Source organism: Rhipicephalus microplus, chromosome 9 (assembly GCF_043290135.1).
Source record: "Rhipicephalus microplus isolate Deutch F79 chromosome 9, USDA_Rmic, whole genome shotgun sequence".
Classification (NCBI taxonomy): domain Eukaryota; kingdom Metazoa; phylum Arthropoda; class Arachnida; order Ixodida; family Ixodidae; genus Rhipicephalus; species Rhipicephalus microplus.
The window spans coordinates 7,310,710-7,331,094 of record NC_134708.1 but is presented as its reverse complement, the minus strand read 5'-3'; the positions used below and the strand labels follow the sequence as shown (position 1 = coordinate 7,331,094).

General features: G+C 42.6%; 1 protein-coding gene across 1 annotated transcript in view; it reads right to left on the bottom strand.

Annotated features, from left to right (window-relative positions):
* The window catches only part of LanA (laminin subunit alpha), a 128,904-nt gene that overhangs the window by 27,549 nt on the left and 80,970 nt on the right, over positions 1–20,385 (bottom strand). The window contains exons 34-48 of the mRNA XM_075873036.1: positions 20,007–20,126; positions 19,726–19,853; positions 19,311–19,397; positions 19,006–19,217; positions 18,426–18,526; positions 17,390–17,570; positions 15,650–15,793; positions 10,735–10,886; positions 7,517–7,621; positions 5,968–6,079; positions 5,717–5,884; positions 3,865–4,055; positions 3,030–3,146; positions 2,403–2,560; positions 757–883 (exon numbers count right to left, since the gene is read on the bottom strand). Of these exons, the coding sequence (XP_075729151.1) occupies positions 757–883; positions 2,403–2,560; positions 3,030–3,146; positions 3,865–4,055; positions 5,717–5,884; positions 5,968–6,079; positions 7,517–7,621; positions 10,735–10,886; positions 15,650–15,793; positions 17,390–17,570; positions 18,426–18,526; positions 19,006–19,217; positions 19,311–19,397; positions 19,726–19,853; positions 20,007–20,126 (2,103 nt within the window). The remainder of the gene's footprint in view (positions 1–756; positions 884–2,402; positions 2,561–3,029; positions 3,147–3,864; positions 4,056–5,716; positions 5,885–5,967; positions 6,080–7,516; positions 7,622–10,734; positions 10,887–15,649; positions 15,794–17,389; positions 17,571–18,425; positions 18,527–19,005; positions 19,218–19,310; positions 19,398–19,725; positions 19,854–20,006; positions 20,127–20,385) is intronic.

The window sequence follows — 20,385 nt, the reverse complement described above, 5'->3', positions numbered from 1 at the left end:
AAATTTGGATTATCTCTCAACAAGTGCTCCCGAGGAACATTGAGCAGTGGCACCTTCAGTTTTTTCATTTTACTTGCACCGAAACAGGGAAGCTCACCAGGTATAGCTGACTTTGTTGGTTTCCCCTGTGAGCTTCCAAGCAGCAAAGAAATATTACTGTCAGCTCAGGCCCACTGCTGCTGACCTTACTTAAATGGCGAAAAAGTTCGGTTTTAACATAAACAAAAGAGAAACATTAATGGTTACAAAACGTCAAATTTTGACTTTTTCAACAAATATTTCAAGCATGTAGAAGTCATAAATTTCCATTTCGCTCATAATTATTATGGGGAATAAAGTATCAAAGGGACATAAAAAGAATAGTGTTGTCTGTCCTCTTGTACTCTACAAACATAAGTTTACTGTAAGAATGATGATAAAAACACAGTAATATACTTCAACATGCCTGAATAACAGTTACCTTAAAGTGTGAGTAGCGTAACAGTATCACATAGATGAGCAACGCATCTACTGTGAGATTTCATGTAGTGAGAGATAGCATGATGCTTGTGTAAAGAAGAATGCTTATGTATATTAGTGTCGTGACATCAGGCTTCTGTTTCATTCCTATCTTTAGCCCATGTTAGGTATTCATTCTCAGCAAGCAACATCACAGAAACATTTTGACTCATTTTGCTGCAACAATGCAGCAATAGATTAAAACAGAAATAATTTTATACTAGGTCTCTTACAAACTACAGGAGAAGAGAATGTTACCAGTGAATGAGCCTCATCAGCAGCAGCCTTGGCAGCACGTGAATAGTTGAGAGCATCGTCAACAGCTTTGACTATTTCATCATAGGCAAGTGCCGATGCAGATGTCTGCTTTGTGTCGTACAGGATGCTGCAAAAGAAAGCAAGGCCGTTTATGCATCCACGATAATATCAGTGCACAAACACATCACTCACTTCTCATTCCTAATCACCAATTCGCTATGTTCCTGTAAAAGAGAATGCTAACATATGTACACTTATAAAGAAAAATTGGGCGACCCTTAAGCTTTTCTTTAAAATTTGAACGCGATATCGATATTTTGTTTGTAGTGCATACTTCAAACACTTAGTGTATGAAATCTTTGCGAACTTGCCATGCACCCACTACGTGGCCTTAAGGGTGCAGTAGCATGTGTGCCTTTTGTAGTATGTGACTGGCTTCAAACGATGAAGTCATTATGATAATTACATGCTCTGATGCCCGATGGCAATGTATGCTTGTACCATGCATTATTATGGCAATATTTCATGTAGCATTGTGAAGCATGTATACAGGACGCATATGTTTGTAAAGCATGAAAGCTATTTTCACTGCATTTCCAAGCAAAGGAAGTTATTTTTGCTGTATTCACAAGCAGAGGCGTGGCTCTGTGGTAGAACGCCCACTTGCTTTGCAAATCATCCTGGTTCGATCCCCATTCATACCCATTGATTGATTGATTTGTGGGGTTTAACGTCCCAAAACCACCATTTGATTATGAGAGACGCCGTAGTGGAGGGCTCCGGAAATTTTGACCACCTGGGGTTCTTTAACGTGCACCCAAATCTGAGTACATGGGCCTACAACATTTCCGCCTCCATCGGAAATGCAGCCGCCGCAGCCGGGAATCGAACCCGCGACCTGCGGGTCAGCAGCCGAGTACCTTAGCCACTAGACCACCGCGGCGGGGCGCCATTCATACCCAGATTATTTATTTTATTTGAATTTTTCCCGACTTTTTGGTCATGCAAAGATGATAATTTTTCGCTCACAACCAACGATGCGGACGCCGACGCCGGAATTTCTGCGAAACGAGCTCTTCAATGCTATCGTGTTAAAATTTGCACCGACCTAAGTAAACTTCCTTGGTAGGGAACGATGATGCAGGATTATTGCAGCACTGCCTATGTAATGACTGAGTACCAACTTATTAAAACAAAGCATACAGCATAAAGAACATGCTGTAACAGCAGTGAATTATCATAGCAAATAAAACAAAACATGACACACATGAAGAGAAAGGGGAATGCTAAACTTCACACTGTTTACTTGATGATTTTCCATTTAATTCTTGAATACATACTGCAGGCATGAAAACGATGCACTCTACATGTGTTCTCAAACGAAAATACAATATCTTTTTAAGAGCACATGTGGGATGAATTCTGTATAGTCGCCTGTGATACGTATCAAACAATTAGATGGAAGACCATAAAGTCAACATCCTGAAGTTTAACACTCAACGTAAAGGTAACATTATAGACTGCCTAGCCTAATGTTTCGCGTGCGGGCGTGGCTTGCAGGCTTGTGAAAATAAAGCCAGTGTTGGGTGGCTGATTGTGAAATATCACCCTGCTTGAACATGGTGTTCTACGTGACAAAAACTTACCTCTTGCATTCCTCAGCTTGGCGTTCAAGATCGTGCGAATGGTCAACGGCTTCACGGACAATTGGCTCAACCTCGTAGGTCTGCTTCTTCACTTTGGCCAATGTCTCTTGCAGCTCATCCACTGAATCATGCAGTCGACGCTCATTGTCACCCAGCGCCTGTAAGTACCCATCGTGTTTTACGCACTACAGCTTTCTATTATTTACAAATTATTGCAATGCACTTGAGTTGTATTACATTTGTTTTTATTTGTTTGCTTCCAAGATATGTGAGCACTAAAGCCGACCTAGTGGTCTTCTTTCTTGACTCTCCAGTAGAATGTCTAATTATGCCTGTATGTTCCCAGCGATACAGTGTGTTCTCACTGTAACTGCCTTAAACTTTCTTTCCGTTGTGTTCACATTCCTGGTTTATTCGAGATACTGAGTGCCCGGGAATGTCTGAACACCCACTGTCGTCAATTACTGTCCCTTAATACCTCGATGTAAACAACAATGGTCAAACATCCTCTGAGCAAGGACACCATAAGTTGTGAAAATTCTCAAAACCGTTAGTAAGCAGAAAAAAAAAGTAATTGTCAGTGTTTTAATTCAGTGCTCTGATATATAAATGCCCCAAGGCACTCACATCAAGAGCTTTATCCGCATCCAAGTTGAAGCCTGAGCACTGGCGCAGCAGCTCCTTGCCTTCTTTCAAGAGCTCCTGGGCCTTAGACTGCAGTTCTTCACTCTGAGCAACTAGGCCCTGCAAAGGTACACAAGTCGGCATACATTAAACGCATACTGACACAAGTTTTGCAGCCGAGATCTAGTCAGCGAAATAAGTTCTCGTGAACTGTGTTTATCATCTGTGAAATATTAACATCAAATATAGCTTGGAAGATATTTTAAATTAAGTTTGAAGTTTGAGCGATCGACTCCATCAGGCTATTAACACCCTCAAAGGGGACCCCCTACTTCCCTCACGTGACCACGCTGCCCCGAGTCATGACGATGTCATAGCCACCATTTTTCTTTGGTCGCGTTTGCTCCAGCGGACTAGGTATTACTCGGCAGATACTTGTGAGTCCATGGCTGCCACACACAAGTTGAAAGTTTTGTGCATAATGACACTGCTGTCCCTTTTCCTGTTCAAAAAACTTTTTGATGAAAACTGTGCGGAAGTGCATGAATGTTTTGTGTGCTTAAATGGTTAAGCATTGCACCCGCTAGGTGGTGATACTTGCACTCGGTGGCTTTTCGTTTTTCAAACCAAAAGTGACACTGGTTGGTAATAAGGAGCCTGTATTTCATTATCTGTCACGTGCTGCAGAAAATGATGCATCGTGTTATGACTAAAAGGCTTCCAGGAACACATTGCAGCAAAAAAATTGCGAGGCCAGAATTTTTGTGTCAGTACCCTCTTATCATCCACACAACATCAAATGCACCCAGCATAGGATCATACAGGACTTATTAGTTACCCTGAATGGTGAGCTATTGGCCATGTGCAGCAGCCCCGAAGCCTTGCGCATCATGGTGTTAGCACGTGCCGTGTGGTTGGCCAACTCGTACAGGCGATCTTCTAGGTCCTGCTGCATGCTGCGCCTGAGCTCAGCCAGCGTTGCATTGTTCTGCACCACAGGCAGGGAGAACTGCTGTGCTTGCTCCAGGGCTGGGGAGAAATTACACTCGAATGAATGCACAGCACTTAGAATACATGAACGATATTAGATATATAGGTGTCATAAGGCGGATGTGAAGAGACGGCCATACAGGAAAGGATGCTGATGTTCTAGAGACATTAGAAGTACTACTGTAAATGAGTTCTGTAAAAACCGACAAGGTGGCAGAAAGGTTAGCGGAGGGAAATTAAGGGGTCAGTAAACAACCCCGAGGTCGAAAAATTGTTACAAAAAGAAATATGTGCACTTTTGCTTCATGAACATGCTGTCACAAGAATTTTGCAAATACGTGCTATATAAGGAAGTTATAGGGGTTAGAACGTCGGTTTCAGCTGGTTTCAGATTTTTGCGGGGCCTCGCCACCATTCTTTCTCACAGAGAGGAGAACCCATCGTCGTCGCTTGTTTAGAGCAATCATAGAGCTGCATGCTACGTCAAGTCGACGATCGGCGACTTTGCGTCACCGCACATGGTCAAGCGTAGGAAAGGAGCACGAGAATTGTTTTTCGAAATGGAGGCTCTACTTGGCATGCAGCACTGTAATATTCAGAAAACGTCATCGCCGCGGTCTACTCTACAAATTACTGAGCTTCCTTGAAGGATGTAAAAAAAAAAGTCGGAGCCTGTTGAACAGTACTGCAGGTCGGGGCATATCCCAGTCTGTACAAAATTTATCCCAAAATTTACACGTCAAAAACATGCGTGCTTTTCTCAGGCTTTGCCAGCTTAGATCATATGTTCTGGCGGTACCCTGTGTTACGTGTTGAAAGCATTACATCGTCCAAATGAGATGCTGTGCTACGCAGTACAGATTTAAGGATGCAGCTATGGGCAGTCCAATGGGCCCACGACGTGGCAGAGAGGTTAGGCCAATCTGTCCTGATGTGGTAGTGACCCGCTATATGCTAGTTTGCACCTCGACGGACCTTAATAAAGTTTTTCCATACCATACCATACCTGATGACTGGCCCTTTAAGAAGCACCCACTCTTAACATGAGCTCACAAGGAAATCCATACAGATTTCTAGGATATAAAGTTTCATCACTGCCAAAATATTTCTCTATTCAGGGATTCAACTCAAGACCAACGACCAATGCGATTGGCAGAGCAACTACCTTGGAAAGGTGTTAGTCCCGGACTACATCCCCAGACCACAACAAATTTCTCAGCAACTATGAAGCTTTTTTTCTGAAAAATCCATATGGATTTTCTTGCAGCCTTGCACTAAAAACAGGGTGGGTATGGTACATCAATGTATAATTTGCATATGCTTTGGGCCTATGAACTCATTGACTGTATCATGAATAGTCCAAACAAAAGACACATTCACAAAAAAACGGTCACCTGACGTACAAATAGCCTTTATCACAACAGCAGCATCAGCTTCTGTCTCAAAAAATTAAATACAGCAAAACACAGATGAAGAGCTTTGTGACTGTAAACATCTCACTCCTTTACCAGCAGGGCAGTTAAAAAAATTTAGGAGAAACCATTAGCAACTCTTAGGTTTAATGTCTCTGTCTTTATAATCACCAATTGAACTGTGAATCCGTAGGAGCACCTTCTTTGTGCAATTATATGTTATGCTTTATGTGGCTCCTATGGATGTAAAGATGTAACTTTGCAAATGGGAGGATGCAGATACCAGACCTTCACGGGCCTCAGCTAGGTCCTCCTCAGATAGCCGGAATTCGGGAACGAAGGTGGTCCCATTGAGTCGCTCAGTGATGTGCTTAGCTTCTTGCAGCATGGGCTCAATATTGCTACCAGAGGATGTGCCGAGGCCTTCTGAGAATGTCAGCAGGTTGTAAAGAATGTCTGAAAGAAAGAACACATTTGTAGGAGTGTTTCGTGTATACATTTTATCGAAGCTGCAGTCGGAAGAGTGAATTTGCTCTTACCCTGCATTTCTTTAATGGTCTTGTTGACATCTGCTTCTTCTTGTAAAGCAGCCATCTTGGTAGCAAATGCAGCGTTGTCGTTTGTCCTAGCAGAAGAGAGGATCACCGACATCTAATAGAAACAGAAAAGTTTTAATTTACTCAAAGCTATACCAGTACAGGACTACAGCAAAAGAGTTTTGTGAAAATCTTCATGATGGAACCGGCTTCAGCAGAGGCCGTCAGCAGCTACAAAGCTGCAAACACACAAAACCTATACAGGTTTGTATAAAGAAACACTTCTCAAGTGAGAAAAGATACCTAACTAGTACTTTTATGGGCTAGACAGGTTGTCATGAGTAAGAGGCCACAGGCATGTGCCAGGCACTGGAATGCAGCACACGTGTGCGAGACGCTGATTATGGGCAAACGTGCCACGTTCACGTATGAGATTGGTTAGAAATAGTCTCGTGGCACGTGACTCGAGCTGCAATGGGAAATCCCGGAGGATGAGCTGGCACTGTGCTGTGGAGCTTCGAACTGTGAAGGTCGGGAAGATCAGCGTCACTACAGCAACGGAAGCAGTAGCTGCCCGGTTCTAAGGCTGTTGGCGAAGAGGCTTGGGGAGTGACCGTCGATCTCGGAAGACTCGAGTGAGGCTGCCTGAACTTGCCGCAACCTTGCCCAGCAGTTCCTGGGGGGACTACAGCTCTTCCACTTCGAGCAAGAATGAATGTGGCCCACACCAGTCATCAGAATGCGTCATCAATGAGGCCATGGATGAGTTGGGTTTGACTAAGTGAGCTGAAGATGACGAGTAAGACCGGGACACCGGCTATGAAGAGGAGCAGCTCGTTGAGCGATGTCTTCCAGGATGACTTCGACGATAGTACCACTTCGTCATAGTTTTAGTAGTGGCATCGGAACAGTGAGAATGTTCTACTACTGCGGAAGCACATGAGAGTAACCATTGAGACGTCATCTTGGCTAGGAAGAGGTTAAGGCTTAGGACGGATCTTGACTTAGATCAGTGTTCATATTACGGTATCGATGTGTAGCCGAATTATTGTGTACGTACATATTTCTTTTTGGGAGTGAATTCTGAATTCCAGATTACTGTTTGCAATTTCGTTAATATCAAAATGGGTTTGCCATGTTACCCCTGATTCATGTCTCTCCTTTGCAAGCACTCCCGAGATATAAAATTTTGACACAGGCTAGGTGGTTGCACAGAAAGGCTGAACTGATTGACCATGACTGTAAAAATTTCTGTAGCTTTAAAGTAGCTTATGGCTTTTGTTTGCAGCTCTTTCATTGTATTAATTTATGAGATTTAGCAGCATTTAAATTGGCATGTTAAGTTAGTAAAGTGAGAAAATATGATGTTTAGGGCATGTCAATAAAGGGAGTGTCTTAAAAGTAACTTCTCAAATGTTTACCATGCAAAAAAGTGTTCAGCCTCATTAGTATATTTCTACATTACTAATGAACAGTACGAAAAAATAGTTTTGAAAATATTTGATGCTATGCAAAAGAAACAATTCATATTTAAAAAATTCTGTTCACTCACACTCTTGCGTACTCCATTGCCAAAGACTTCCAAATCGGAGACGTTCTGTCCCAAGGGACTGGCATCTTCTGCCTCACGTTCCAATAGGAATGTCTCAAATTGAAGCTGCGATAAAGGCAACAAAATTGACAAACTGTTCAAGTAATACAGGCTCTAACAGACATCCTGTTTTATGTCACATGCTGTAACAATGCAATTTACTGCCTAAATGAAGATGAGCTTGGAAGCATGATGTAAGCCGTAGAAAATTATTAGCCATAGAAATTATTATCCATAGATGTAAGCCATAGAAACTGATAAAGTGCTAGCATTTTCTGAGCCATGAAATGATCTTCCTTGCAGTGTGGAGCTTTCAATAACGTTTGTGGATGCCTGGATCCACCCATACTGTGTTATCTTCACAAGCACAGAGTCTGTACTATTTAACAGCAAGTTTTATTGCAATAGGAAAAGGGAAATACAAAGATTTTGCATCAGCATTAGATGCTCCACACTTTGCATGTGCACAGCATAAAGGCAGCCGGAGCTCTTACGTACCATACCGTATATCCATTTTCGGAATATGGCGCTCAGTGTTAATGCACGCAAGTGGTTCCGTACAAAGGCAAGATGGTGGTGCCTGTCAAAGTGACAGCCATCCTCTTCAGATCAATAGAGTTGTCGGGTTGCACCATTAGGCTAATTAACCCCCTATTAATTATCGTACTTTATTTAGATACGAGTAATAATGCTTTACCTTCTGCATACTACAGATAAAATTTACAGTGGTGTTTCCAGGATAAGCTCTCGATTAGCAGGGCAGAAGGCTGAACGAGAGAGTTGGCTACAGCCATGTTGAAATGGCACACTATTTGCATCATAGAGTTTTTTTTTGTTCACTCAATTCAAAGAGTATGGCCTCAAGTAAGCTAAGGTCTGCCATGCTTTTAGGAGCAAAACAGTTTGAAATAAAGTCATATGAATTTTGATTGTCAGAATATCAAGTGTTTTTTCATCTAGATGGCACTGTGTGTGATTGCCTTAGCATTTGACTCCCTTCTGCAATACTAAATGATTAGTTTGTGCCACTCAGAGCATGCCCTCTTAGCATTAGCACTGAGATGCATGCCAATGCAAATGCGAACATTTGACACTATATACGCTAAAACTCTATTTTCATACATAAATAGGAAGAGGCTGACTATACTCGCTTAAAGTAATAAATAACTAATGAATAACTGAATCACACAATGAAACTGATCAAAGCTAGGCTTGTGTGAATAGTGAATTTTAGATTCAAGTGAATAGTGATTTTAATCGAATAATTTCGAATCGAATTCGAATAGTATATATGACGTACAAAGAAAATTGGGCATATTTATCATGACCTAACTAACCAGTGCAATATTTTTTTGATATTGAAGTAAGGCCTCTATGCAAATGTCTTTTTTTTTTTCGTTCAAAGGAAGTCGAAACAACTTTGGGCAGTAGCAGGATTTGACTTTCGGTAGAATGCGAGTCAAAGCCTGCAGAATATGTAAAATTTTAAAATTTATTATACTTAGAGCATACAAGCCATTATAACAGGCTTTTAAGCTTAATAAAATGATGAATTGATTTGAGGGAAATATGTGCATTTAAAGGGGCCCGGCAACATTTTTTCAAATAGCCATGGAATGGATTCACTGAAGCCGATTGCCCCAAAAATTTACCGCCGTAAAAATTTTTAGAATCAATTCAGTACAAGCGGAGCTGCAAAGATTTGTCGCACGCTGTAATGTAATTCTGTTCTTGTCCCGACGAAGGTGCTGGAAGCCACCAAGCAGGGAGGTATGGCAGGACGAAAGAAAATACATCACTTTCACCTCGTGACCTTGAGCACCTATTAGGGGCGAAGCTCCTTAAAGTGGCACTCGTTGGTCTCTCATAGTAGTGCGTAACATGTCATACACTTTCACCTGCAAGGTGGTGCCAGTGAGAGATTTCTCCTGTGCGTTGTGAACAATAAAAAATTCGTAGCGTGCGCGTTGACTAAAAGCCGATTCTCCTGTCTCTCATTCCCCATTAGCAGCCATTGGCATGTACATTAAGCACCATCTGACAAGAAAGGGTTGCTGCGTTATACTCGCTGGACATAACCTCCTTGGTTTCAGGAAGGTTTAGTGAGCATTGCGCCGCAGTGCCATGAATACAGTGAACTAGTATATACCATGAACTCGAGGTGGTTAAAGGTGGGAAGTAGACACGAAACGCACGCCGTAAAAAAGTGTGCGTGTGCCACCTCTCGTTTAGTCCTTGGAATGTCCGCTGGATGGCCGTGCTTCTATATGCGGAATATATGATGAACAGATGCGAGATGGTGGTACTTGGAGTGTTGATTAGATGGACGAACGTACACACAGACAGATGCATGGACAGACGCACGTATGGCTGCATGGACGAACGCAGGGATGGACGCACGGATGGACGTGCAGATGCACAAACAGATGCACACACGGCCGGGCGGATGGATGCACGGACGGTCACACAGTTGGACGCATGGACGGACGGAAGCAAGAACAAATAGACGGACGGATGCTTTGCCCCATTCTCCATCATTCACCCCGTGAATATGCTGCCATTTCTTTTTTGTCGAATACACAACTTTTCAGTGTAATCACGCGCACATGCGTGAACAAGTCACAGCCTCCCGCGACGGCCCCGGTGACGACCGAGCGTGCCATGCTCAAATCAGCCAATGGCTGATGCAATGGCTATGACGAGTAATTTTAGAGCTTGTGGCGTCATTTGTCAAGAGAAGAGAGCAATCTTCAGTGGGCTTTGCAAATTTATTGTGGATTGCAGGACGCATGCTGCGATATAATATTTGGCTCGCGTGTCCTCAGTAGCCCTGACTAGCGATCAGGAGCGTTTCCTGACCATACTCAAAAAACGTTGCAGGGCCCCTTTAAATTTGAAGGAAGGCTTTGAGGCAAAGCGAATTTTTCTTGGATGAATACTTTCACGGTTTAGCATTTAAACACTACAGTGAAACTATCTTTACAAACCGTTACACGCGGATTAATATACACTTTTCATTCATTGCGAAGACTTCGAAATTTTCAATAATTTAAATTCGGATCGAAGTGAATTAGAATACTCTACTATTCATTCGAATATTCAAAGCATTCGAATATTCACATAAGCCTAATCAAAGCAATTGACAACACTCTACGTACTGCCAGTTGTGCGGTACATACCTTGAGGTCATGGCCAGTCTGGTTGACAACCTGCAGTCGTTGATTGGCTAGGTACGTTGCTGACAAATCTTTCACCTCCAACTGGATGCCACCAATGAGATCAGCCAACTGGTCTGTGTCATCTAGTAGGGCGTGCACACACTCGCCACATTCTGCAGATGGAATGCAAAATGAGGCAGGGGTTGCGGTTCCACTCTTGTCATATTGCCAGTAACACTGAACAAGATGCACGGAGAACACAAGGCATGGTGCCTAAGTGCCGGCCGACAAGAAGTATGCATCAGTTGGTAGCCAAGCAGGAACTCCTTTATTATATACACAAGCATCACTATATATACATATGGGGCCATATACGGCCATATATATACATATGGGGCCATATACATATACAGTTGGCTGACCCTAGGGGTCAGCCAACCGACTCCAAAGTCGGAACCGAAACCACGACTCTACAAAAATGACACCAGGCGCCGCTAATAAGTCAGGAATAGAAGGACAAAGATTTGGAGGTCAAACTCCCAAACTTGTGCTGGCCCGTCACACCGGATTATGAGGTGGGAAGAGGGCTGTCACGGTTCGGAGAAATGAGGCATTCAGCAGGGGCTTTTTTTTCTTCTTCTTCAACACCTCTATCTTTGCCTCTAAATGCCATGCTCACTTGTTCTCACCCCCTGCTGCGCAGTGCTTTTTGCGCGAGAAACAATGGTGCTGCAAACCGCTCAAGTTTACTTTTTGTTTGCAGGCTGTCGACCAGTTCTGCCTCACTGGCCAGCTGACCTCCGTGACAGTGAGTGCCGGATGGCTGACAACCTTTCTCGCGGAAGTTGCATCACAATCGAACCATGAGACATCCTTCGGTGTACATGTGTGAATAATCTCCCGCTGTAGCTTACTTCTGTCTCATTCAATGATGGCCATCTTTCAGTTGTGATAATGTTGAGAACACAGCATTCATCATAACGAAATCACCTTTCCTTTTTATCTATTTGTGGGTAGTTTCTCAAGTTAGCAGCCACTCGTTCTTATCACTCTATACCATACCACCAATGATAACTGTCTCTCAAAGAAGACACCTCAACTGAAACACACACGGGAAAGGGGATGAAAAGGTAACAGAGCGGTGGAAAGACGCAAAGGGGGGGCACTGCCCTACCCCTCTTGTGCCACCCAAATTTGTGCGGATGCGCCAAACTAGTTGAGGAGGAAGGGCGAAAAGTGTCGCGATCCGGTCAAATGAAGCGCTGAGCGGAGGCTTTTTTTTTTCTTTCAACGACAAACCTCCGTCTCTCTCTCTGCATCTCTAGAAACTGTCGCTCACTTGTCCTATGCTACCTTTGCTGAGAATTCCTTTTGACACTGCAAACCACTCACGTAGGCTGCCTGGTCAGCTACCCTTGATGAAAAATAGTGCCGGAGTGCAAGGATTAGTGATGAGCTGTAGTGCGGATGTTGCATCACGAGCGAACCATGAGACGTTACATCTTTCCGTGCATATTTGTAAATGATCCCCTCTGTCCCTGTCTTTTGCTCTTACTTGATTTACTGATGGCCACTATTCAGCCATAGTCTGAGCTAGGCAGCAGTCATAATATCAAACTGTGGATTTCTTTTTCTCTATTTCCTACCACCTTCTATCCCATAACACACCCTGGCACAAGCGATCTATCCACTAAAGATTCATTTCTCTCAAGAAAGAATTGAGGCCAATGACATGTAAATAGAACGCTATATTTATGAAGTTATCACCAGGTATTCTCATACGTCATGCTACTCTCTCTCTCGCTCTCTCTTTTTTTTTATCGTTGTGACATCTCAGCCGCTGTCAAAACATTGACCTTTGTGGACTTTTGTGATACCCTGTAGAAAACCGTGATGCCATTCCTGCAGCCCTTGCTGGAAACATGGTTCAATCGTAACCCTCTGGCTTACAACACGGGATGTAAGCGAAACCGCAAGTTATCCTTCCCCTATGCAGGAAGCGCACCAAGTGGCCTTGTCTAACACGCCCTCTCCCTCTCAAAGTCTTTATACTTGAAACACCGTCTCGTTGTTCTGTAGGAGAAGGCAAATGATGTTTGACTAAATGAGCTGTTCCTTCACCATGTAACATAAGCTTCCGAATGTTTGAAAGACTGTCTGTTTGGCAAATTACGGCTGTCTGAATTTGGCGTATCCAGCCACTTGCAGCCTAATCTAAAAAGTTTAGAGCACAGCAAGTGCAGTTGACTGTGATGAGTTAACCTCGCGAGATGCACTTTTGCTACACCGTAATTCGACTGGCCCCCATTTCATTGGCACTGAGGTTGTGTATATTTGTCGAGGTGTTTGGTCCATAACAATCACAGAAAGGAGCTCAGCAAGTACAAAACAGTTTTCGTGTTATTCCTTTATGTGTGCCTCATATTGTATTTATGCTGTTTATTGCTATGCATAATTTGCACGTGACGTCAGAGACAGGTTCTCTGCACTGGGTACATGAAGATGGCACGCACCACGACTTTTTATTGCATTTGAGAGCGCCTGTGCCAGGAATGACAGAGAGTCGTTCCCCGCTGGCATTCTTTTGTGCTATCCCCGCTTTCTTCTGTTCACCAGCCACGCCAAGGGAGAACACAAAGAAATTAGAAGGGGCACCGACACTAGTCTGATATCACTGTTTCTTTTTCTGCTTGGTCGTGCTAGAGTTCATGCAGCATCTCAGCTAGTTGGTACCTGAAGAGGCCGACCAAAGTGACGTCAATGCAAGTTATGTGATTCATACCAACAGGTCCAGCCAACCACCTTTCTAGTCGGCGTTTCTTTCTTTTGTCTTTCGTTGGTCACCCCTCGCTTATTCATAGTATAGCCCAAGTGAAGCCACAAACAGACACCCACTAGGGACATTCCAGAGATACAACTTTCCTTTTCACCTGACGATCTTCACCCCAACCTTTCATTGGACAGAACGTCTGCTTTCCACTATTCACCTAAGGGGAGGTAAGAAGAAAAGACAGATTCAAGGATCAAGCGGTGAAGGGCTGGTTGGGTGGGGACTGAGAAGGGGGGGGGGGGGGGGTTGCATGGTTTTAAGTTAGAAAAGACATTCCCTCCTGAGGTAAAGCATTTTCACATGCCACCCTCTAGAAACCGGGGAGTTTTTTGATGTACTGCTTTCCTTTTGTCTGTCTAGATGGTGCCAGAGCAAGATTTTCAATGTAGTGGTAAAATTAAGTTTTTCAGTGGACATGCACTATTCGTGTATGATTCATGTGTAATTATATCAGGAGACTAGTAAGTAACAGTAAGCTATTCATTCTGAAATTTCAACGCAGCTTGAAGATTGCTGCTGTTTAGTTCGCATTTGGGGCATGATAAATTGAGACAATTTACGAGCTTCGTTTTGCATTTCTGCTAGCTTTATTGGAAAACGCTACGTTGAGAAAATGGATCAGGGCCTCTAGTTCGTCTATGTGCAAATTCAGCCACAGAACTTCAGTAGCTTGCCACGAAAATGGGCAGAGATAGCTCCATGCATTGAGAAAATTGCCCAACTTAGATCACTATAAATAAAAAACCAGAAAGTGTAAATCAATAAAATTAAACTCAACTCTAAGATGGGAAATGAACCTCCTCTAGTGAGTAGTTAGCGGCCAGTCTGCAGCTAAAGTTACTAAGTTTGGCTGTTTTCAAAAGATGACCAACAATAAATTAGAAGTCCTACATAAGTTTACTACATTGAGCAAATAGATAAACATGTCCTGAATGTGCTGTGCAAAAAACAGTGCTGTAACTGTAGCAGATTTTCAAAAAATGGTCACAGCTGAGGCACAGTCAGCCCAAATCGTGTAACTTGTGCTTATTGTTGCCTGCCCACCTCCAAATAGTAATTGACTTAATTTTATTAGACATTTTTGAAATGTGCGAAAATCAAGCTTTCCAATGATATATAAGTCAACTATACAAAACAAGGAGAACAGCCACTGCGTCAGTTGAAAAAGTGGCAAAAACGGTGTGTTTAAGCCGCCGGAGTCAGACCGTCGCCTTAATGATATAATTCTTTCAAACAGCACAGATGCTTATAGAATGAGTAAGTAAGCCATTGGCACTCAAATGTTTGAAAGGATACATCAGCAGTACCCCATCCTAGTTTCTGCTGACATAAAATTTATGAGACACTATCAGTACAACAACTAGAATGAAAGGGCCTAAATCCTGTCTCATAATGTTAGGCAAAAAGCAAATAGAATATGATTGAAAATAGGGTTATTGGTATGCATAAGATATCTAAACAAAACAAGATGCTTTTTTAGGCATATGTTACTGGTTAGGCTTGTACACTTCATTTATAGTAAAATCAACTGATCACATATTACCAATTACCCCATTTAAGAATACAATTGACTACAACGCCCAATCACGGCCCCAAGAAATTCACCTGAGCAGTTGTTTAATTTGTAATGGATTACTCTTACATCACCTCCCTTTCAGTCCAATATAAGCATAGTAGATTACCATGAATAGAATGAGCTCGTGTGTCTCTTTCAGTGCATCAAACTGACCATTCATAAAATCGCGCTATCATGTGTAAAAGAAGTCCCCATTCAGCTCCTGGCCTCGTCTGACGTCCTCGTGCTCACTCCATCAGTGCATATAATCCTCGTTAAACAGATTCAGAAGCAACAAAGCAATTTGGACGTGAGCCATGGTTGTTTCCATCATTATTGCTTGTGATTTGAAATTGAACTGTTCTTTGCGTTAGAACTTTTGAAAACGTTCAAGAATGTTGTGATACATAGAAGCGTGGCTTGCACCAAATGTTGACACAGTTTAGCAACAGAGAAAGATAAGTACATGTGTCAATATGAACTCAAAACGGAGTGACACCTGTTGGTGAACAAGAAAAAAATCTGATTCTCGTTGACTGTAACGCACTCACCATTGCACCCCTGCCGCTCAACAAAGACCCACCGATGTGGGCAGCTGTCGCATTTCTCCCCGATTACTCCGGGCAAGCACTGGCACTGACCCGTCTGCTGGTTGCAGACAGCGCCAGCCGAGAACTTGGCAGCACAGTTGCAAGCTGGAAGATGTGCAAGAAAAAAAGCGCACGTTATCAGCAAACCAAACAAATAGTAGAGCTGGAATGTATGAAATGAACTGCAAGTGGGGTGAACCAGTGGCACTATACGGCTTGTAATAGGTGCTGAGTCACCTACCAAAAGAAACTAGACCTCAATTAAGGCCCAATTTTTCTCACAACTTTAGTTGTCAACAGACAGTTGTCGGCAGGAGATTTTGTACCAAAATGAGTGCTGACGACTATATACACACCATCAATAAAAATTGGCTTTACATTGAAACAATAGTGACTACATTAATGATAGTTACGTTTCTTGATGTTAGATTGCGACAATTCTTTATGTTTGGCCGTTTGTGTCTCGGCCCTCATTTCATAGACATCTTTTATCATTTTATTGCCATGCTGTGAAGCCATCTTCCAGTTATCCTTACTTACACAATTAGAGAAATAAGAAAACCCTACTGAATAAAAAGAATGGCACCATTTTATTTAGATAAATAAAATCTCTACAAATAGAGCAGAAAAAAATATGTGTAGATAAATTTGGTCAATTTTTTTTTCAACGATAGAGAAAGGGTTAACATCACAACAGAGCTGGGTAGCACAGCTTGGTGGCACAAAAACAGCAAGACTACAGGCTCAAGCTTAATTTTCCACAATGTATAACTCTGCGAAAAGGGACAGAAACATGAAAGGTGAGAAAAGGACAGACAAGCACATGTCCTGTATGAGAAGTATTGTGGTTGTGAGTACCTGTGACAGGTTTGATGCACATGAGAAGTTGCCACTTATGATACAGCATGAGAAGTTCACATCAACATGACCAATTAATTTACATATACAGTGTTTATGCATAAAATCTATAATGTTAAATAAAATGAAAGAAGTCAGGCAGAAACCACATTTTTCTTTTTTACTCAACATGCCTTATATGTCAAGCTTTGTTCAGTTCTGTTAGATATTAACGAATGCTTCAAATACAAGATAATGTTGCTTCATACCTCCTGTGTTTTTTTTTTCATTTGTTTTGTTCAGTGATACAAAATATACCTGTATGTTGCATAGATTCCTAACATTCTCTTCCAATATCATGGAAGAATAATTTGAATAAATAATTAGCCACCACCCACAAATCTGGAACATTTGGTCACCAGCTCTTCCAGCCTTCAGCTGCAATAAAGTGTCCCACTACGTCTTTTCTACAGATGCTCCTTGTTGTACCTCCATTACTCCGTTAGGCACCGTTACTCCGTTAGCTCCATTAGACACCAGCACTCTTTCATGACTGATTTACAATTTCCTAGTAACATTGCTCTGCACATTGACATAGGCATGCAGAAGGGTGAGAGAAACTATCACCCTAGTCACCTAATAAGGGGAGGGGGACCCAAAATCTTCCCTATGCATTTACTTCGTATGGAAGTAAGCTGCAATTGACCTTTGCCCCCCCCCCCTCCCCCCATTGAGAAACCTTACACACGTCTATGCGTACTGAGGCATTATTATGCTCAATGAAGAACTAATAATGCTGTGGCTAATTAAAAACTAAAGCTGTAAATGTACGAAATAGTGGCCAATGGGCATTCAAACACTCACAAATGCAACCACTGGGAGAGTAGCGCCAATATCCTGGCTCGCAGGTTTCACAGCGGAGACCTCCAGCACCAGGCTGGCAAGAGCACTGGCCTGTTTCCAAGTCACACTGCTTCGACTGGGAAGCCAAGCCACAGTCACAGGAACGGCAGCCCTGGCAGCTGCTGAAGCCCCAGTGATTTGGCTGCACCATGATCCAGTGACACAATAAATACCACTATATCTCTGCACGATGTGCTGGTAGCATCGCTGCAACAGCATATATTTCCTTCAAGAACGTCCTTTTTGAAAAATCTGCAGGGATTTTCTTGGAGACTTGTGCAAAAGATGGGTGCGTGGAAATTTTTCCTATTAAAACTTTCGCTCATACAACACACGTCGCTGAAACCACAGATAACTTTTGCACAATCTCTTGACATGTGAGCTCATAGTGAAGGTATTACAACCCAAAGGTCATGTGGTCTTAGGGTGTCACGATGGGGATGTGTGGCCACTTTCAGCTTTTTCAAATAATTGCCAGCAAATGTGAGAGGCTAAACCACATCTGTGCTATTGCCGCTCATACCTTTAATGCAAGTTACAGAAGAACAGTGCTTACCGAACACTTTCTCATTATGATCATGACCTGTGAGCCTCCATATAGAGTTGTGAATTAATTGGCACGTGTTTCAGGAACAGAAGTTCGTGGCACCCAAAGTTTACATACCCTATTTTCTCACATATAACCCGCACTAAAAGACAGAAAAAATATGCTCAAAAACTAAGTGTGCGGGTTACATGCAGGCAATAAATGCACGTTTTTTTCGTTTTTTTTTTGCCAAGGGGGCAGGTTATATGCGAGATAATACAGTATTTTCTATACTGGTTTGTAAGTGACACAGCAGACAGTTTACCACGTTCTCGTAAATGTCACAACGTAATGAGATCGGCATGCTGAAGCGATTAACTTGATAACGGTGCAAAAACGTGGCATTTCGGCATGCACATGGATGATGGGACAAGTTGTGTCAAGCATGCAAAATGCAACATAAGCACTCACAGCACACTGGTCGCAGTATTCTCCAATCACATTGTCGTGACAGTTGCAAGTTCCTGCAGCTGCATCGCAAGAGTGCATTCCACACGTGTCGCACGAGCACTCTGCAGAAGCAAAAGGAAAAAGAAAAACTACGTAAGTATGTACGTCCTGCAGTAAAGCGAAGCTTATTTCCAGCACTTTCCTCAAACTGTGACTCTGCACTAATAACAAAAATACACAAAAGGAGTTCCACAAAGTGCAACCAGAAGCAACCAGAGTTATTCAAACATACGAGTTACGAAACTCCCCACAGGCTCCATGTATCAAAATTCGAACTTGCCACTGAACCAGATGAAAGGAGTGTGAAACGCATTATTTTGTGTTTTGCATTGCCACTCCCAGACATTCTGCTGATTCCCACAGGATCGGTCAATGGCATGTCTGAGTTATGGATAGCAGTTCCACAACTGGTATGATTGAATCACTCTGGAGTCAACATCATGGGACAATGAGCAAGTTTTCTACATCGTTATATTTGCTTCACTTTTTCACTTTTCAAGAAGTTTAAGGATATTTCTGGAAATAATCCAATGCCACTCACTTCGGCAATTCTTTCCCATGATGGCATCACCATAGAAGCCAGGTGCACAAAGTTCACAAGCTGGGCCAGAAGTGTTGTTCAGGCAAAGCACACATTCGCCAGTAACTGTGTCACAGGATGCGGGGTTTTCAGGGTCAATGTTGCCACTGCACTGGCATGGCTCACAGCTGCTGCCTATCGTATCTGGCATACCGAAGTAGCCAGCATCACACCTGCGTACAACCATTCATAAGTAATTATGCTAAATGGAGTTAGACAACGTTGCAAACCAGCTGGTCCAACAATATTGACCTGTGTATACTTACACATCGCATCGAGCCCCAAAGTATCCTTTTTTGCAGTTGCAGCTGATCTCTTGACCACTTGGAGAGACCTCACAGCTTTCGGCAAAGCTGCAATTACAAAGAAGAAGGTAATGTAGGTGCTAGAACAGAAAAAATTATTTGCAAAATGATACAATGTAGACAGAACATTACTATATATGCAGCCAGTGAAATCATGTCTTGATCCACTTAAATTATGATTCAAAGTCTTATAAGAATTTCTTCAATAAAATAAAGGCATTAAGGTCTTCGGTTACTTCGTAAGACTGAGCTGGAATCTCTCTCGAAAGCTTTATCAATTGCCAATACAAGCTGAACACTGTACTGCAACTGCAAATTAGGTTGGTTATCAGTTCCCAGGCTGTGACTGAGCTTCTCAACATGTTGAACAACACACTTGTTTGATGGGGTTGGAATCGGGCAGGCACATATGAGACAGTCATTAGAGTGGCCTCTGGTGGCATCACCGTGGTAACCAGGCAAGCATTTCTCGCAATGGTCGCCGTAGGTGTTGTCTCGACAGTTCTGAAAAATTAGGAAAAAAAGTTTTTGGTTAGGACAATCAGAATCCACCAAGACTACAAAGCACCTCTTAGGCAGTGTAGTTTTCTGAGTAATGGTCACCAAATTTTTTAGAGCGTTACATACAACTATGGAGATGTGAGAGAAGCCACTCACATAGCATTTTCCAGTGACAACATCACAAGTGTCACCGTGGTTGTTGCACTGGCAAGGAACACAGAAGCCCAGGTAAGGTGCTGTCCTTGTTCTTGAGCGGTAGTACCCAGGTGCACATTCCTGAAATTCATAATGCAAAAGCATTTTGAACATGAGACAATTTGTAAGTGGCAATCGCATACTAAAAGTAAAAACATGCACATTGTGACCACAAATAATGGCATGTATGTACTGCGGGTTCTGAAAGTCGTGAGCGCCACCATGCTCTTGGAGTGAACGGGTACAGCAGACGCAGTCGGACCAAACCAAACAACACATATTTATTTAACTAATTTTTGATCGATGATATTGTCAGCTGAATTGTTATACATCAATCGTG